The sequence below is a fragment of the Procambarus clarkii genome, chromosome 60 (assembly GCF_040958095.1).
Source record: "Procambarus clarkii isolate CNS0578487 chromosome 60, FALCON_Pclarkii_2.0, whole genome shotgun sequence".
NCBI classification, from domain to species: Eukaryota; Metazoa; Arthropoda; class Malacostraca; order Decapoda; family Cambaridae; genus Procambarus; species Procambarus clarkii.
The window spans coordinates 17,220,929-17,241,498 of record NC_091209.1 but is presented as its reverse complement, the minus strand read 5'-3'; the positions used below and the strand labels follow the sequence as shown (position 1 = coordinate 17,241,498).

Genomic DNA, 20,570 nt, shown 5'->3' with positions numbered 1-20,570 from the left:
AGAAATGGCAGGCTGGCAAGCCAAGCAACAAATCTGGTTATGTCTTCCAGCCGGACAGGCTCACGATGGAACATCTTGCTTGGTAAAGTCGCAAGAAGATATTTCAGTCAATTAATAATTAAAGGCATGCAAGAGGAGCTGCATGGAGCCAGAATGGTTCCCCAGTGCTGCACGCACAATTAACCAAATCTGACGTGTGGGCTGAAGACACTACCAGGTGGGCAGGAAGATGGCAACATAATAAATATACAAGCACAAACACAGTGGAGCAATGTTCAACACAGATGATAAAAGCCACCATGTTAAATGTGGTACTGTAGCACTCTATACCTGATAATAAAAATTATTAGTAACTGGGAATAAGCAATATACAAACAAGGAAAATAATTATAGCTATCATTGTACCATTACACAAAATCAATAAATCAATATGAAACAATTACTGTAGCTCTAACCCTCATGCATAACAATGCTGTAACTATACTGAACTTTGCATATTACAATAATTAAATTTACAAGTGCAGAGCAAGGCAAAGTAACTATTACTGCTCCACAGCTGGTCAGGAACACTCGAAGCATCTACTGTACAATAATAAATCTTCATAGGTGGTCGACAACTCTCAAAACAAGTACAGTACTGTATTACTATGCCACAGCTGGTCTAGTACCTTTTACATGGCAATTATGGAACCAGTACAGAACTGTAAAGGTATTTAATTATAAAATTATATTATCACACCCTGCTTGCATTTACAAGACAGGCCTTGATTAAAGGTCCAGGCATGGAACATCCAGACATTCTTGGAATGGGAAACCATATTTATACCTGATGTTATAAATTTGTTACTGTAGTTTAGTTATAACGATCATTGTACATCATAAAATATAAAAGTCTTTTATTACATTAAATTAATATTTTTATAATATCACCATCTCTAGGGAACCACAGAGTTCAATATTTTACACTGACTATGAAGCAGAAGAGGAAACCAGAACCAAAGATCCAAGGACTGGAAGAAATGGAATCAGAGGGATGAGAGGTAACCCAACTCTGCCAAAGGAGATGAGGAAGGTATCTGCTAGCAAGCATTTATGTTGATTTCTAGAAACCCTGAACCCACATCTTCAAGCAGGATAATAGTGGAAAAAGAATGCAGTGAGGGCCACAAACTTCAGATCATGAACTCAGGATTAGATGTGGGGATAACTCAGCTTGACTACCCTCCTGATCAAAAGGCAAAGATGAGCTTAAATGTATGGACTCGGAGTGTGAGGACTTGAGAGGAGGCTGCCCAATCAAGAAGAACAGGATGCCCACAGGCATCATGTGTTCCATGGGTGAATGTAGGAGTGTTTTGGGTGAAGGAGTGGGTTGAGTTTGGGTTGGCGGGAGGCATGATTTGGTAGGGAATAACCCTTGCCTAACTGTGATTACTGGGATTTAATTTTGCTCCTTGGTCCTGCCACTCGACTGTCAATCAACTGGTGTACAAGTTCCCAAGGAAATTGGGCCGTATTATGTCTTAGATTTGAAGCTGTGTATTGAATCTACTTCCACCACTTCACTTTTTTAATGTATTTTATTTGTTCTCTACTATATCACACAAATTTTTTTTTCTAATGTCTATGTGGCTACTTTAGTACTTAATTTCGATTTGCATCCCCTTATTCATATAACACCTATTGCAAATAATCTGTTCTTGTCTGCCCAGGCCATATTATTTGTTGTAGTCATGTCTGCCCTGGAAATTTTTGTTTGTTGTGGTCATGTCTGCCCTGGAAATTTTATTTGTTGTGGTCACATCTTCCCTAATTCTTGTCTTCCAGTGATCTTAAGTTTAATTACTTTGGTATTTTTTCACAACTCATCCCTCTGGGATGGGGGAGATGACTGGTCACTGGTCACCTGTTTATTGATGTTCACTCGGCAGTGCAGTAATTGAGGACCAGGTTGTAAGCCGAATGGTAATTGTATTCCATGAGAAACTGGTAGGATACGGATTAAGATAAAAAACATCGGCACACCTCATCTTTGATCACCTTCTGTGGTTGAGTGCTCAATAACTAATTACATTGTCTGTAGTCGAACACATCTGTCTATGCAAAAGGTAAAAATGTATACGGTATACTGTATCTGATATATTAAGTTATCATTGAAATTTCCTAACATAAAAGCAATTCAATACCATTCTGTGGTTGAGTGCTCAATAACTTGTTACACTGTATGAACTGAAACATGTCTATAGGAACCAATGCTAATCAGCTAATATGCTGATAAGCACTGTAAACAAATAGCCACATCTGCTGAAAGAAGAAGAAAAAACTGTTGAATCTAACTCCACTGCCAGAGGAGAGAATGGACCTGGTGTCTAAGGCCAGCACCGAGCCAAATCTAAGCCCAATGTGGAAGAGGAAGGAGTGGCAACCCCAACAACCATTGGAAACCCCCTCACTAGAAATAAAATGTTCCTCAAACCTAAGAAAGGGGTTAACGAGGTCTTCAGACCTAAAGCCGAGACCTTGGCCACATCTGATATAATGTTGTCCTTGAAACATCAGCTTTCAGACCTATATAAGGCACAGTTGAGTAGACAACAACTAGAGGAGTTTCTTACAAAAAGGTAAGGGCAATTAAAAGACAACAATGGCCAATGCACTGGAGCCCAAGCACCTGTACCAAAATGCAAGAGTTCTCAACCTCGCAGCCATGTTATAAGATACCAAGGAAGGATATTCAAAACACTGGTACTTACACCATGAAGCCAACAAGAAAGAAATGGACATCCTGTACTGAAATTAAGTCACATACACACACAAAAAAGAACATTTTCCTGAATTTACATCTGCAATGCCAGTACAGTACCTACACAGGCGAACCTGGAGGTAGAAAGAGAGGTTTGCTGGCCTCTCCGATAGTGTTGTATAGCTAGTGCTGCCCCCTAAGTAAGGTAAGATGGTGGTGCTTTAGCAATAACTGGCTGTCCAGAACCCAAATTATTAGTTTGGAGGGGGATGTTGGAAGGTTTGTTTTTGTTCTTTTGTATGATAGTAAGCTGCTGCTCTGGTGAAAGACTCACAATACTTCACCAACTATGACATGACTATTTGAATAGGTACTTGATATGATGGGCCTAAAGTCTCAAGTGAGCCCACCTGGTGCTTGTGGGGTATACCTGGGTATTGCCTCTGTGTGCATCCAGCTACTAAGAAACCTTTTATAAAAAAAGCTTACATGCAATATTTAATCATAATCTATACGGTATATACAAATAAAGGTTTTCACATATAATAATCAACCATTACATGCATCTTCAAAATGCAATGCAACAAATAAATGTTTCTAAGCTAGTCTTAACCCCTATTTATAACAGAGTTGCCACAAGTTTTGAACTATACCTCTGGCAAATCAGGTTTCAATTTTAAGCATAACACTGGTTTGGGTGTGAAGAGGAACACAGGCAGAATAACGAAAATAATTAGTTAAAATGAGAAATTGGTTTCAAGAGCTATGAATCATAACATATTGAATAGGCTATAAAACATACATATGATTAAAACCATAACATGAGCAATTCAATTATACATGGAGATAACACACAGGGATTCAAGAAGGAAATGTTAAATATTAAGAAAAAGTTCCTGTTAAAAATCCACAAAGCTATATACAGTAATGGATCCCTCTAAACAACGCATCAAATTTGACCTTCAAATTTTAGTGGGGAACGCAGCAAAATTTAAGTCGTCGTTTCACTTTTTAAAGTAATTTCCATCAAATTGTATAAATTACATAAATGAATTTCTGTGACAGTTTTTCCGAGGCATCTAGACCTACTGTGAGGGGCACTTGTACTGACAATGAGTCTTCTTTGTGAATGGTTTGACCTCTTGTTACTCAAGTATTTTCAATGGATTTTCTTCCAATATATAATATGTGATTTGAAGGATTTTGTCCAGCAATAGTAGTAAAGGTACATCAGGCAAGTATAAGAGAAACGTCCTTACCATGGATAAGAAGGCCAAGTTATTAGAGAAATGTGATTGTGCCTTGGAAGGCAAGCAGCCGGCCGAGAAGGACGGGACTGTCACTAAGTGCTGTTTCTGATACAAGAAAAAAGCAAAGGAAGCAGATAATACACTGTGAATAAAATGGAGAACAGTGGTAGAAAGAGAAGCAAATAAAACATTGGAATCTTTTAATGATTTATATATCAGTGTAGCCTGGGGCTGGCTGTTAGTGGTGGTGCAATTACAATTTGTAGTTAAAGGAATGGCATCAACCATGTGGGATTGACGACTGCAAAACCAGTTAATACCCAGAATTTTTCAGTGTGAGCCGCCTACACTAACCTTTGCACTACAGGACGCAAAATCAATGTTTATATGTCATTTGTATACAGTATATGAATATGTTGAAGCATGTGCTATATCATTTGTTAAAAGAAAAATGACAAATTTGTGTAAAATAGCCAAAATTTTATTTTCAAAATTCCAGGTTTCACGCAAATCTGGATCAAGTTTAGAATAGGTTCCAGATTTTCTCGGGACTGCTGTATCTGAGTGTATGTATGTAAACACACATGCTTTTAATAGATTTGAAGTGATAAATGAGGCCTAAAACCAACCTAATACAGTGCAAAAATGTTTTGACTAGTGTTTTGGAGAATACAAAAAAATTCAAAATCTTGCATATAACACTGTTTAAACTAGAAATTTAGTATTCCCACACAGGGAAAGCGCTAACGAAGCTTCTCAACAATTGGCTACCATCCACTCGAATGATTGCGATTCACACTTGATCCACATCTGGTACAGCAACAAGTTTCTGGAGTAAGCCATCAATACCACATGTTCAATTCCTAATAAAATATAATCAAAACTGTACTTCTACAACCTTTTCCCCAGCAGAATCCTAAGATGTAGCCATGTGCACTTTTCCAAATGCTCTACCCATTGACTGTCCTCTATCCTAGTTATTGCTCATTTTTTATCCAAGGCCAAAGTGATGCTGAACACTCACAAGATATGCCGAGATAACAGTATACCAGGATGTTGTTTAACACAATCCTAAGAGATATTTTGCTATAAATCTATATAAAAAAAGGCAAATCTATTTGGATAAACATAATTGTATCTACGTGTCCAAAGAATAATAAACAAAAACTTTATTTTATTTATTATTATCCATTTTATCTAGTTACTGTATATGGAAGAGTATTTTCATGATAAGAGTCCTAAATTAAAAAATACAAATATACAGCACAGAGCAATCATTCATTTTTAGTAAACTATGGCTTTATTTCATGTATTGGTGTCAGCTGTCTCAGCTATGAAATACAGTACACTTATTTTCATACACGCTCACCAACCAAAGGTGAACTTAGAGCACACACTCCTCACTCACTTTGTACCAGTCTGTAGAATAAACACATCTCGTCCCCTGACGGAGTCCCCGATTTCCACCATTGTTTCTTGGTTGCTGCTGTGGTATGCAGAAACGTTACCAAAAGGCTTTCCCAGACGACTGAGAAAAAAAAACCACAATTTCTGAGGTAACAATCATTACAATGAGAATATTCCTTGCATCCGTTGATGGTTAAGCCTTGTCACTTCAATTATATTTTACAAGTCTTAGTCATATGATCTAGGTCAAATACAGTAAATGCATTTTAGGAGACACCGAAAATTACCGCTAAACGTGAAAAAAAGGACAGTTCTGACAAGTCTTAACTAATGTAAATGTACATTAGAATATCAACTTTAATAACAATGTTCAGACAAGAAACATGTGAATGCTATATATGTGAGCTTGTAAGTTTACAATGGACCATCCCATATCCCGACATACCAATAGTAGATCACTCTAAATAACGAACCAAATCTATCTATCTATCGGATACCCCCCTTGAAATGTAACGTACCATACTGAAAAAAATCCTGATTCCAGAAGAGGATGCATTGAAATCTAAATAACTGGTTCATCACGTAGGTAATTTCCAATAAATCTAATTTTTTGACTAATCTTGCTCTTTTATTTGAAAATACTGTATTACAATTTTTAAAATAATGCACACTTATTTTCAGAAATGTGTTACTAAGCTTGTGCTGTACTATAAACTGAACAAACAAGCTTATGCGATTTTTGTCATGCCTCCAGTTTCAGTAAGGGCGCACATACATGCATGTTTATTGGCTTCTCTCTTGATATGTAATTTGCGAGTTGAAACAATGTTGTGTGGCAAGAGTAATATGGGTATATATCATACAGAGGTGAACAGAACTGCCTTACCATGGATAATAAGGTCAAGTTATTAAAAACCATGATCATGGCAAGGGAGAAAAGCAGCTGACAGTGAAGTAAAGAATTGGTACTACTACTGTTTCTGACAATAAAAAAAACCAGCGTTGAATGTAATGAAACGCTATTTTCTGGGCGAGTCCTGGAGGCTCCCCGGAGCTATCCATGGCTGATCAGATACCCTAACTATTTTGCATCAGTCGATGTGGATGGAGTTCTAGGCCTACCAGGGACCACGAGCCAGAACCTGGCCCCCTCACAGAGGCACGAGGAGCAATGGCCCATAGAAATGCACATGTGATTTGGAGCATTCTATATCTGCAATCGACCGGGACAGGCACCCAGAAAGGTAAGCGCCACAAAACAAACCCCTATTCTGGTTAACAACGAAAATCGTCAAACAAGTGGACAGAACTCCCCAAAAGAAAACGAGCAAACAAGCATGACATCACACGAGCCGCGCCGTATGTCTTCCCATGATTTATGTTAAGCCTTAGCCTTCTAGATTTTTCCCTGGAAGAAGACCCCACCAATTGCTTTGCAGCCAGGTCTCTAATTACTGCTGGGTGAACAGGGGCAAATAATTTAAGATTGGTGTCCAGTCAATTGTACTTTATAGGGCTTGAACCCAGTCAAAATCACTCATGAGGTGAGAAGACAGAGTGCTACCACTATACCACAGGGACTTCTTATCCATTGTAATGAAATTCATTTTATCCTTGCCTGATGTAACATTATTAATTTCACTGGACAACATGGTTATACCTCATAAATAATGATACTGTATATCCAAAGAAAACTCAATGAAAATACTTGAGTAATGAGAGATCAGACCATGCTAGCACACAAGAAAAAGACACCATACCCTCACAGTACATCTTTGGATGCCATGGGAATAACATCACAAACTTTTCTGTATGTATTATTAGTGCAGTACAGTACACATTTATTCAAATATTTAAAATAATTAGAGATATTTAGTCATACAGTATATATCTAATCAAAATGCATTATTTCAAATAATATTTATAATTAAAAGAGCAAGATAACCAAATGTAAGAATACGATGACGGAAATTATTCCGTGACAACCCAATGGCCAAAGATTTCATCACATTACCCTCCGGTATTCAAATTTGTTTCCAGCATCTGAATTTCAGAGATCCAGTGAACAGATTTGATTATATGGAATTTCCGATTCTGGAGGATCCACTGTACAGTACTGTACAAGAAAGTAAAACATTTCTAAAATAAAAATGCATTTTCCAAATATTTATTAAAAGAGCAAGAATAGTAAAAATGAAAATAATTACAATCTGCTGGATATTACTTTATATTATGAGCTGGAATTCCCTGCTGCTCCCGATGAAATTCAACATTTTCTACGACAAGCCTGATGGATTTGGTTCATTATTTAAAGGAATCTGCTATTTGGAGGTATGGATCTTGGAGGATCCACTGTACTGTGATCACCAAGCAGAGTGGAACTAATGTATGGAAACATGCATATAGGTAGAGGAGAGGGAGGGGGAGGGGGGGGGGGAGGAAGGCCAAGAATTACATTCAGTAATACATAGAAGACATTTAAAGTACTGTATATATATTAGAAATTATATAGAGCTAAGTATACCTTTGTTATATACAAGGCAACAGCTCTGCACTGGGGTCAGTTATACACAGGATAAGAGGTAAATAGTGGTCCTCAGTTATATACAGGACAATAGGTAAATTAGTGGCCTCAGTTATACACCACACCCACAGTTAAATTCACCAAAGAACTCAATTATAATTTACCATAATACCTGCAGGTGTGTAAATTATTAAATAATGTTCACAATCCAAAGGCATATAATGAACCCAGTAAATCTTTCAGAACTTGAAGAGATACTAAATTAGGGTAACCTGCATGCAAACTTTTAGCTTGGCCTGTAAGCCCAGCAAGCACTTTAAGACAAACAGAAATTAGGCTGTGAATGACACTGAAATAATTGAGAGTGCAGGGATGGGGGTGCTTACATATGGAAGATGGGGGTGCTTACACATGGAAGATGGTGGGGTGCTTGCACATGGAAGATGGTGGGATGCTTGCACATGGAAGATGGTGGGATGCTTGCACATGGAAGATGGTGGGGTGCTTGCACATGGAAGATGGTGGGGTGCTTGCACATGGAAGATAGTGGGATGCTTGCACATGGAAGATGGTGGGATGCTTGCACATGGAAGATGGTGGGGTGCTTGCACATGGAAGATGGTGGGGTGCTTGCACATGGAAGATGGTGGGGTGCTTGCACATGGAAGATGGTGGGGTGCTTGCACATGGAAGATGGTGGGGTGCTTGCACATGGAAGATGGTGGGGTGCTTGCACATGGAAGATGGTGGGGTGCTTGCACATGGAAGATGGTGGGGTGCTTGCACATGGAAGATGGTGGGGTGCTTGCACATGGAAGATGGTGGGGTGCTTGCACATGGAAGATGGTGGGGTGCTTGCACATGGAAGATGGTGGGGTGCTTGCACATGGAAGATGGTGGGGTGCTTGCACATGGAAGATGGTGGGGTGCTTGCACATGGAAGATGGTGGGGTGCTTGCACATGGAAGATGGTGGGGTGCTTGCACATGGAAGATGGTGGGGTGCTTGCACATGGAAGATGGTGGGATGCTTGCACATGGAAGATGATATGCACACCAAATTTCCAAGCTACCGCCTGCCAATAAAGACTACAGATTAACATTTTTTTGATGTTTAGTCAGAAAACCACTGGAGCATTTTATATCTGACAAACACAAAAACAATAAAACTATGAGTACTGTATATTTTTAATTAATTCATGCATAAGGCTTTTTTCTATAGAGCGCAGCTTTCTATTCAACACAACCATCTGCGACATCTCTGAAGCCTCACTCTCTAAAAAGCATTCCATCCTTGTGAGGGTTGCCACATGTACAATCTACCCTCTGACAATTTAAATACCTTAAAAGTGCTTCTTAAACACAAATAAATTTGTATTCAAAACATTTCTAGGAACACTTCACAAAACAAGATTGTCGAAGGTATTCCTCAAAAATTATTTAGGAATAAATGAGTTACTGTAGTCATGGTATATATATATGATACAAAATGGGATTTATATATATTGTACATTAACATCCCTAGAAGAGACAGGTTAAGAATTTTCCAACATCCTAAGAAGAGAGGTAAAGTGAGCTGAAAATAATAATTAAAAAAAAAAATATGCAAATCATGTCAATTGCCAAGATAATAAATTAGCACACACATATGTGTCATGGAATATTGTCCCGTGCTAGGAACAGGAAGCCCATAGCTGATGAGGTCACACCAGCCAACAATATTATAACAGAGAACTTACTACAATACTGTAGTGTTTGAATGAAGGGGAACGATCCAATATATAAGCGTGAATGTGCTGTCTTATTAAACCAAATTTTAGGATGAAACCTACAGCCTTTATCATGGTAATCTCATTGAACAGCACCTTGATAAAGTATGTAGATTTCATCCAAAAGTTTAGTTTAATAGTACTTACACATGTATTGGGTCTTTCTTTCACATTCATTATAACATAACAATTTAATACACCAAATGACTGTGACATGACTACTAACCTTAATCTGTCAACCTTCTTTACATTTACTGTTATAAATATGAAGATGAGTATCGTGTTGTAAGTCTGGTGTGGGATAATATGAAGTTATGTGATTAGATTGGTATGTGACAATATGAAGTTATGTGATTAAATTGGTATGTGACAATACAAATTTGTGCATTTAGTTTGGTATGGGATAATACAAAACTGTGAGATTAGTCTGATGTTGGACGATACAAAGGTATGATGAGTCTGGTGTAAAGCAAAACAAAAGTGATAGGGCAAGAAACCAAAGTACTGATGAATGACAAAGTAGTCCTGAATTAAGTAACAGAAATATCAACTGGGTAGTGCTAACCTCAAGCTTATGATTGATAAATACTTTGTCATGTTAATTTACAGATTTGTCTAAAATTCTATGTAAAATTATAATCACTGTCATGACCTTGGGCAGGCCCCGCAACTTATAACAATCATATATATCTAGCAAAATCGACATTATTTTAAGAAAATGTACTTCAACCTTTTTTACAGAATTAATTTATTTATGTAAGTGGATACAGGTGAAGGCAACATTTGACTATCTGTACTTGTATAGCATTAGATTTTATATAATGTGTAGAGTTCTGCCAATACACGGACACGTTTCTGAAATATGTGATGCTTGTATGAATTATATTTAATACTCCAAAACACCAAAACTGCTGGGTTTTAAAATACAGCTGGAAAAGATCATCAGAGCAAATGGGGAGACTTTTGATCAGCCACTGGCTTCCTGTCCTCATTGAAGCCACTAGTGTTGGTGGCCCTCAGGTAAATATACAAAGTGCTCTGCTGTAACAGTACCCACATCTTCTACTGCACTTTGACCAAAAGGTTAAAACAAATTGTAGCATCTAGTACACACAAATCAAAGGAAGCATCCATTTATTATATAATTTAAAACAAATTAATAAAAACTAAACTATATAAATAAATAAATATATATATATATATATATATATATATATATATATATATATATATATATATATATATATATATATATATATATATATATATATATATATATATATATATATATATATATATATATATATATATATATATATATATATATATATATATATATATATATATATATATATATATATATATATATATATATATATATATATATATATATATATATATATATATATATATATATATATATATATATATATATATATATATATATATATATATATATATATATATATATATATATATATATATATATATATATATATATATATATATATATATATATATATATATATATATATATATATATATATATATATATATATGGAAGATGGTGGGCAAGCTCTATTTGATGTTTTCCAAAACCCACCTAGCTATTAGTTGAGCAAGTTCTGGGTGGGAATTTCCTGCCAGGAGAACCATCTCCTTGTTTCCTCGAGTCGTGTCCATGCTGTGTGTAGCTCACCCTCTGCAAAGATGTAAAAAATGAAGCACCTGATTGTTCAAACATTCATGAAAACTTCAAAACAGCTGCTATATAAAAACAAATTACATACACATGACACATCAAAAATTAGGCTTATATTAATACTGAAAACTGCAAGAAATGTTGGCATAACACATTGGTTCCCAAGCAGGGAAAACTACTATTGGATACCGTAATATATCAATATCAATATAAGAGGAGGATACAGGACCAAGACATCCACCCAGCAATGAGATTGAATCAAGAGTAATGTTCATTGATAGGCAAGGTTGATGTTTTGCGTTATATCTAGTTGTGTTAGGCACGGCAATTAAACAAAGCTATGTGCCTCATCCACCCGATTTCTGGAATGTCTGCCAAATCAAGTCAGTATTACAAAAATAAAATCAAGCCAACTAGCAAAACTAAACTACTTTGCATAATCTGGCAACATCCTATAGGGCAACAGCAAGCCCTCCACCCGACACAGGCTAAGATGAAAGACTGTCTATCAACACCCATAGAGCCAAGACAATAAGGCATCATTGACCCTTCAGGAGAAAGAACTTGACACCCACCAGTGCCCGGGCACACACTGGGATCCTATCAATAGTCTGCACACTTCTTGGCTAAGCCAACGCCGGAGCCCCTCACATTATCCAAAGGGCATGCCTTGAACAATGCATGGAAAATAAACTATAACATCTCTGTAACCCCAGGTAATATATGCATCAGGTGCCATACACAACTGGAAGTTGAAAAACTATGCCTTACTGAAAAATTAGTGATCAACAGATGAAAATCCTTAACATTTTCTGCAGACGTCCAAGTTGAACCACAGTTTTAGGTGGGCGCATCTGATCCCTTGATCCTCGTCGCCCCTAAATCAACAACAACAGTTTTAAACCATACTGCCAGCGGAACAATCACTAGCAACGCATTTATAACATTAAAATTACGAAATTAGCCATCAAATTCACTAGGCAAGCCATGAAACCCTCACAGATGAAGCACTCACCAGCCTCCGACCACCAGCGCCTCTGACACGAACCTTAAACGAAGATAAATGTGAACAATTATGCGTGTCACAGGACACAGCCGCCGCTGCCTGGTGAAGATATAGACGCAGGAACCAAATACACATCAACAAACAGCTGGAGAACGGAAAAGAAGAGCATCTTATTAAGCACTCAAAACGTATCCGTTATAGCAATCATTGCCAATGAAGATTTGGATTCTATTGTAAGATAACACAAGTCTGGATGAAACGGGTTTTTGCGCAGTCAATGGCCAACTACTAATATGATCACGTGGGGTCACTGTGATCCTGACCCCACGTGATCACTGTATATACTGTGGTGCTGGGTGTTGTCAGTCACAGACTCGGGGTCACGAGCGGGGTTTCCATATATTAGGATCAGTTTCTCATAAAAATATACACTTCTGGTACTGTAGATGATTTTTTGTTTGAGATATATACAAGAGATCTTATATTCTTGTACAGCCCCTAGTTCATTCTTATACAGCCACTAGATCTTACATTCTTGTACAGCCGCAGCGTTTCGGCAAGTCCTTGATCCTATGTTCCCTGGAATACGACCCCCACGAAGAATCGAGATGATCATCTCCAATACTCTTCCGATTCATTTCCATCCTCAGTATCTCAATCATACTGCAAAGGGATTTGGGCAAAATATGACCCATAGCCGTTTGCAGTAATTGGCATATTTACGGTATAAAAAGTCGTAATTTGAAAATGAAAATAGGGGCAGAGAGTCAGAATTGGGCTCAAAAATCACGCTCAGGAGTAAAATTTCCGACATTTTAGATATTTTGAAAACTGCAGAGGGATTTGGGCAAAATATGACCCATAGCCGTTTGCAGTAATTGGCATATTTACGGTATAAAAAATCGTAATTTGAAAATGAAAATAGGGGCAGTCAGAATTGGGCTCAAAAATCACGCTCAGGAGTAAAATTTCCGACATTTTAGATACTTTGAAAACTGCAGAGGGATTTGGGCAAAATATGACCCATAGCCGTTTGCAGTAATTGGCATATCTACGGTATAAAAAGTCGTAATTTGAAAATGAAAATAGGTGCAGTGAGTCAGAATTGGGCTCAAAAATTGCGCTCAGGAGTCAAATTTCCGACATTATAGATATTTTGAAAACTGCAGGGGGTTTGGGCAAAATATGACCCATCACCGTATTCATTAATTGGCATATTTTCGGTATAAAAATTCGTAATTAGAAAATGAAAATAGGTGCAGAGAATCGGAATTAGGCTCAAAAATCACGCTCAGGAGTCAAATTTCCGACATTTCAGATAATATGAAAACTGCAGGGGGGTTTGGGCAAAATATGACTCATCGCCGTTTTCAGTAATTAGCATATTTTCGGTATAAAAAGTCGTAATTTAGAAATGAAAATAGGTGCAAAGAGTCCGAAGTTGTCTCAAAAATCACGTTCAGGAGTCAAATTTCCGACATTTCAGGTAATTTGAAAACTGCAGGGGGGTTTGGGCAAAATATGACCCATCGCCGATTTCAGCAATTGACATATTTTCGGTTTAAAAAGTCGTAATTTGAAAATGAAAATAGGTGCAAAATATCTGCAGTGAGTCAGAATTCGGCTCCAAAATAACGCTTATTAGTCAGATTTCTGATATTTCCGATATTTTGAAAACTACAAAGGATGGTAACAGAGTCCATTTCATGTAGTCTCCATCTCATGTTGGCCTCCGAATGCATGATAGAGCTGATAAGTTAGCCAAAGAATCTGCCTTTAAAGGAGCCGTTGAGTGTAACCTTGGATTGTCAATGAGCAATCTGAGAGCAGCAGTACACCGAGAACTTCAACAAGATCTTGTAGATCTGAGGCAAGGTGAAATTGACACCAGTAATTCCATCTATCATCATACTATCATGCAAGAGGAGCCACACATCTATGGATCATCCAATAAAATCAGCAGACTTCTAGATGTTACTATTGCTCGGCTTAGACTCGGTTACAAGTATCTCTGGGAATTCTCATTATCTGCTGATGTAGACCTGACCAAATGTAAACTGTGTCAACAAAATTCTTCGCACACCCTCCGTCACTATGTGATGGAGTGCGAAAAGATACGTGAATTTAGAGACAATTCTATAACCAATGTTCCAGCGTTGTGTAAATATTTCATTCAAAATGATCTGCTACCAGAAATTTTAGCCAAATATTCCCAGTTTGCTAACTGTAGGTAGTAACTGAGTGATTGTAACCTATCCACCGCTGCCCACTGGATGGGGGGCGGTGTGCAGGACAAACATATAAATTTTGACACTAGCTCTCCACATACCTGTATGTCAGTTGCTTAATTTAGAACCTGTACGTGAGGTCGATCTCGAACCCATTGTTGATGTGACGACTTATACTGAATTTTGTAACTAGCTCATCAAGATTGTAACTTGCTTAGCTAAATGAATTGTGGGGTTCAGTCCCTGAGCCCATTATGTGCCTCTGTAACCCTTTCCACTACCGCTCACAAGATGGGTATGGGGTGCATAATAAATGAACTAAACTAACTAAAAAATTGCCCACAAGATGGGTATGGGGTGCATAATAAATGAATTAAACTGAACTGAACTGCAGGGGGAGGGATAAAATGTGACCCGTCGCCCTTTTCACTGATATACATATATTCTCTTAAAAAAAAACTGCAGAGGAGGACAATATATCTTGGATAAGGCGACTCTCAGGGCGAAATGCTAATTGAAATTGAAATAAGTTTATTGAGGTAAAATACACACAAAGGGATGAGGTAGCTCAAACTATTCTCACCCCGTTCAGTACAACGTGTTAATACGTATATAGACACACATCACAAATAATAAACATGCCGAACATTCTGAGATAAACATATACAATTCCTCGAAATGCCAAGCCATTACGACTATATAGCATTGGGAAGGGGTCAAGATATGGATTTGAGGTAGGACGGGGGGGGAAGGAATGGTGCCCAACCACTTGGACAGTCGGGAATTGAACGGCGACCTGCATGAAGCGAGTTCAAGTTCAAGTATGTTTATTGAGTTAGTTTAGTTTAGTTCATTTATTATGCACCCCATACCCATCTTGTGGGCGGTAGTGGAAAGGGTTACAAAGGCATATAATGGGCTCAGGGAGAAGATTTACCAACGGGACCAAGGATATATTACAGATATATCGACGACATATTCGGTATAATGCTGGGACCACCGGGGAACCTGGACGTGTTCTATTCATGGGCAAATTCAGTACACCAGAACCTGAGTTTTACGATAGACAGGAGTGAAACGGAACTAAACTTTCTGGACACGACCGTCTACATAAACCCAACAACACGACAATTGGAGACGAAGGCTTTCTACAAACCGACAAATCTCCATACATACTTGCAGTACCACTCCAGCCATCCACAACCACTTAAGAATTCGCTCCCCTACTCCTTGGGCTTGAGACTGAAGAGAATCAACACATGCCCCCACTCCCTGGGGGAACAACTTGAGGACCTGTGGACATTTTTCAGGAACCGGGATTATCCTGAGGAAGTGCTCAACAAAGCAGCGAGGAAGCTGGAACAGAAGATACGGGAGGAACTACTCCAACACACCGGAAAGGGACACCAAGACAGGGACATCTTGGTGACAACCTACTTTGATGGCTTCGAGAAACCCATGAAGCAAGTTATGAAACGACTCTGGACCTGGCTGGAACAGAAGTTTGGAGACCACCCTTCATGGAGGAAGTTTCATAAGAGCCCACCCATGCTAGCCTGGAAGCGAAATAAGTCCCTGAAGGATAAATTGGTCTCGGCGGCATTAAAAAAGACAAGGGAGATCCAAGACACGAGACGGAGCAGCGTGCATTAAAAATACATTAAAAATCAATTAAGGATGCGTGACAGTATCCATGACAATTAAAAACACATTGAGAAAACTGCTCTTGGGGATAAGGTGCACTAGGGGGAACAAAATGGCCACATGACACAAGGTTCAGTCGAGGCCCATCAATTAAAAACCTATGCATATGCCAGCCTCCTCAGTAATGAAGTTGTTCCCTGTTTAGGGACTCCGCCCCTGTAGTGGACATGGTTCCATGGTAAGCCCCCTGAGTCGCCCTATAACATATGCTAATAATAATACACTCTTCTCTCCCCCATTTATCTCATAGGTACAACTTGGGGGACTATTGAGAACTGAGGTACTACACATACACATCAGAAAATTGAGGACGGTGGAGCGACCTACACATAGACCCTCTGCAGTCCTAACCTTGAGAACCTAGGCTAAGCCTTCTGCTACTTATTTCAGACATGCCAGCTTTTACCCCTGTTGGACACCAGAGGAGGGTAGAACACTCACCTGACGAACAACCCTACCTGCAAGGACCGGCAACAACACCCAGGACCCTGGCATCCGCCAGTAACCTAGAATTGTACATGCTTTTTCCTTACAGGTGGTTGAAACGGGGTTTACTCTTTTTGCTGTGTAAAAACCTAGGGACATAAAACCCTAAGTGTACCTCACCAACTGACTGAATAAAAAGGCAAAGTGGATCTAGGCAAAATCACAACCATCAGCGGAGTCTCCTTCGGACTGATGAGTGTGGCTCCCACGGGCTACATGAAACAGCTGTATCCGAGTTTATAGAGCCCGTTGAAATATACGGTAATTTATGAAGTGAAAAAACCGCGGGAAACAAGTTTCAGTTTAGTGATAAAAAGGAACCTTACTCTGTGTGGTGGACAAGACTAAATACTTGGTCAGAACGACAGGAGAAACTACCTATACGCAGTTGTGATTAAGTCTAGATTAACACCGCCGTCCCGCTTTACGTTCTTGTGTTTCAATCTCCCATACTGTGTTATAAAGGAATATCTCCCCCATCACACGGGATATAGAGGACCTACGACGTCACAAACGTTTCACCCAGCGGAAACCTGCCTTCCACACCACAAGGAAACAGTAAGTGCCAAAAAAATAGTAAGGTAAGTCAAGGGGGTCATGAGCAGTCACCCTAGGACTCATAAGTTAAGTAACTCTTTTGTTGCACATTCTGATCCTTGCGGATCAGGATGTGCAACAAAATTATGCTTCTTACCCCTTATTTTATTTACGTCTTGCCAGATTTCCTTCAAGTTTCTGTTACTCCCAACTTTCTCTGCAAACTCCTGCCAATACTTGCTCCTAATTTCCATGAAGCGAGACCGTCGTTCTACCGTCCAGCCCAGCATATATCTTGGATAAGTCGCTCCACAACATTGTGGCTTGGACTCTCGACTTCCTATGGCGTCACCTGCCACATATTTACTCACAATTTCGGTATGAAATTAGATTAAATCTGAGTAAAAATATTTTTGATCGTGTTATGCATTCAGCACCAACATTATAGTGAGTAAATATACTATATATCTTCCTTACCTCCGTAATTCTAACCGGTTTTTGGGTAGCATATTGTGGCTTTTGGTAGCTTAAGAGTAATACTACGGAGTCGGAGAGTGGTGGTTGTTTACCTCCGAGCACAACACAGGAGCAGTGGGTGCTGGCGGTGCTCTGGACAATATTTTTGACCAATTTTTACAAGTTAGTGAGCACTGGTGCCGCTTCCTCCGGGGTCGAAGGTCACAGGACGAGGTTCTACTGGCTGGCACCGCACAGGACCTGGCTGGACATAAGGATATAGAGGAGTAACTTGGCTTGTTGGCTGCGTCAGGTGACCAGCTCCAGCGCTCTGACGAAGTTGATGTGTGTGGAGTTTATAGGTTAGTTTTAACTACACGTGGGACTCATCATAGCCCGTGCTACTTGCCCCGCTCCTGTGCCTGATAAGTTACGGGCTCACCATAGCCTGTGCTACTTGGAACTTAACTTGTTCCGAGTAGCTGAATCTATAACAACAGCAACATATACGTGGGATGGCTTTAGTGTCATTTGACCCGTAATGTAAGTTGTAGGTGGTTAAATGGCTGCCTAATAAAGAGTAGGGATATATCGTGTCAATAGCTTTGTGAAGGAAACATTGGATACGTTGTCCCAGGCTGGCTTAGTGCTTTGGCTTTATCTGAGAGCCACTAACATTAGTGGCCATGACGAGGACAGGAAGCCGATGGTTTGTCGAAGGTCCCCCTCCCCATTTGCCTTGATGATCTTTCCAACTGTAATTGTAAAGTTAAGTTTTTTCTATTCTGGTCGTTTCTTATATAAATTCTAGTTTTTCTGAATATTTTTGTATTTTGTAAAAAAATTCTACAGCCAGTAGATAGTATACTTCACATATTCCTAACCTGTCATGTGCTAGATGAACTTTCGTTTCATTTAGTGTGCTATGTGAACTTCTTGCTTATCTGTTTACATAAAGTTGACCTCTGCCTTCCAGCTATTTATTCTGTCATGTTACTTTCTTTGAAGTGGATTCATCAACATCTCTCGGCATACTGCACATGAAGGCTACCCTCGCTGTGTACTAGTGGGTTATTATTTTTCTGACTAGTTTAATTTTTTACCTTTTACACATATCGTCTTGTCCTATTTTCTGTCAATTTTGAAAAGGCTATCCTTATTTATACTGTCTATTCCTTTCAAGATATTGCACGTGGTGATAATATCCTCCCATGTCCTTGTCTTCTTTAGAGATGTTACATTGTGCTCCCTTAACAAGTCTTCATAGCTTAATGATGTTATTGTACCTCATTATGTACTACGAGGTAAAATATTAATAATAATACTGTACCTCATAGTTCTAGGCAGTAACCTTGTTATAAATATCTGGACTTTTTTCAGTCATCTTTTTGAGATTTGCTAGATGTCAATTCTATACAAGTGCTGCCTATCCTAGTCCTATCCTAGGACTCCTAGAATACGAGTTCTAGAAGTCAATGACTCCTCTGCATTGACTTGAGTCTTGAGGGGCACCTCAAGGAGGAGTCAATGCACTCCTGTGCAGTGAAGGACTCCTTCAATGTAAATTATATTCAAGGAGTCCTTGTTTAGGTATTTGAATGTCAGTCTCAGTGTTGCTAGTTTATCATATAGTAGGGATAAATTCGCTGATGTCCGGACACTCATAAAAGTTATTGACGTTCTCAGTGGACTAAAAAATAGTTGTACTGTATTAGGTTCATTCACTCAGGTATGGCTCTGCCACCTTTTGAAAATGAGTTTTGAGGCTGGAGACATGACAAATAAGCTAGATATGGTTAAAAAAAAATTGCAGACCTGTTCACTTGTTAGTCTATTATATTATTGATTAAAATGAAATTTTCACTAGAGAAATTAGCCCATAGGGTGTGGGAAATGCATCCTAGAGGCATCTATGGTTGAAACTTGACTGCAACTAATTGCTGTTGGTCCTGTATAGGTCATTGAATCAAGTTTGTACTTTGTTCAGGTTATAAAGGTTAGGTGTAATGATATTGATATAAAAATGTAATAACATATTGGTGGGGACAATGCTGGAGAATGGTCCTGCTTTGAGGAATTCCATGAATAAATTAGCAAGTACTGTACATCACTAATGTGAGATCTCATTGACATGCTGAATTGTTGACACAAGAACCTTGGATCAGCCCGATTGATCAACATGACAGAGCACATGCTATATTTACTGTTCTAATGCAGTATGTCTGATGTTTCAACCAGTCATGGGATTTGTTAGGAATGTACACGGTTCATTGATAACAAATTGTTCAGCACAGTGGTGGTCTGGTGATTTATAAACAAATTAGATATCTGTAATTGGTTAATGATATTCAGTATCTTTAAGGACTGTGTTAATTTTATACAAGGCTGCATGAATTGTTTTACAAGTAAGAGCATATATTAGTTTGAAGGTACAGCAATTGTGTTGGGTTGAGAACTACACATAGAGTAATTACTATAGCTTATTTGGTTGTTAATGTTTATCAATTATGCTACAGAGCTCTGCCTTTTAATCTTTCATGCATCAAATTTGTTTGCTTCACAATATAATTTCTCTAGTGAGTGGCAGAGTGTATATTGGACTACTGTTGAGCTAAACCTATGAAGCCATATTTCAATTTTTATGTTTTGAATATTTATTTCAGTTTAACTGTAACTTTCATGTTGACCAGACTACACACTAGAAAGTGAAGGGACGACGACGTTTCGGTCCGTCCTGGACCATTCTCAAGTCGATTATG

General features: G+C 38.5%; 2 protein-coding genes across 9 annotated transcripts in view; one reads left to right on the top strand and one right to left on the bottom strand.

The window, feature by feature from the left end:
• Positions 1–17,650, bottom strand: part of LOC123766749 (phosphoribosyl pyrophosphate synthase-associated protein 2) — a 39,389-nt gene extending 21,739 nt beyond the window's left edge. For 2 of the 8 annotated variants that reach the window (XM_069307612.1, XM_045756093.2), the window contains exons 1-3: positions 12,443–12,581; positions 11,296–11,394; positions 5,402–5,521 (exon numbers count right to left, since the gene is read on the bottom strand). In XM_069307612.1, coding sequence (XP_069163713.1) covers positions 5,402–5,521; positions 11,296–11,375 — 200 coding nt within the window. In that variant the 5' untranslated portion in view covers positions 11,376–11,394; positions 12,443–12,581. Of the gene's footprint in view, positions 1–5,401; positions 5,522–11,295; positions 11,395–12,165; positions 12,188–12,409; positions 12,582–17,512 lie in introns of those variants that run through there. The other 6 variants (XM_069307611.1, XM_045756094.2, XM_069307610.1 and 3 more) reach the window with 6 other exon arrangements.
• A 235-nt stretch (positions 17,651–17,885) lies between these two features.
• Positions 17,886–20,570, top strand: part of LOC123766750 (m7GpppN-mRNA hydrolase) — a 30,460-nt gene continuing 27,775 nt past the window's right edge. The window contains exon 1 of the mRNA XM_045756096.2: positions 17,886–18,173. The gene's annotated coding sequence lies outside the window, so the exon portion shown is untranslated. The remainder of the gene's footprint in view (positions 18,174–20,570) is intronic.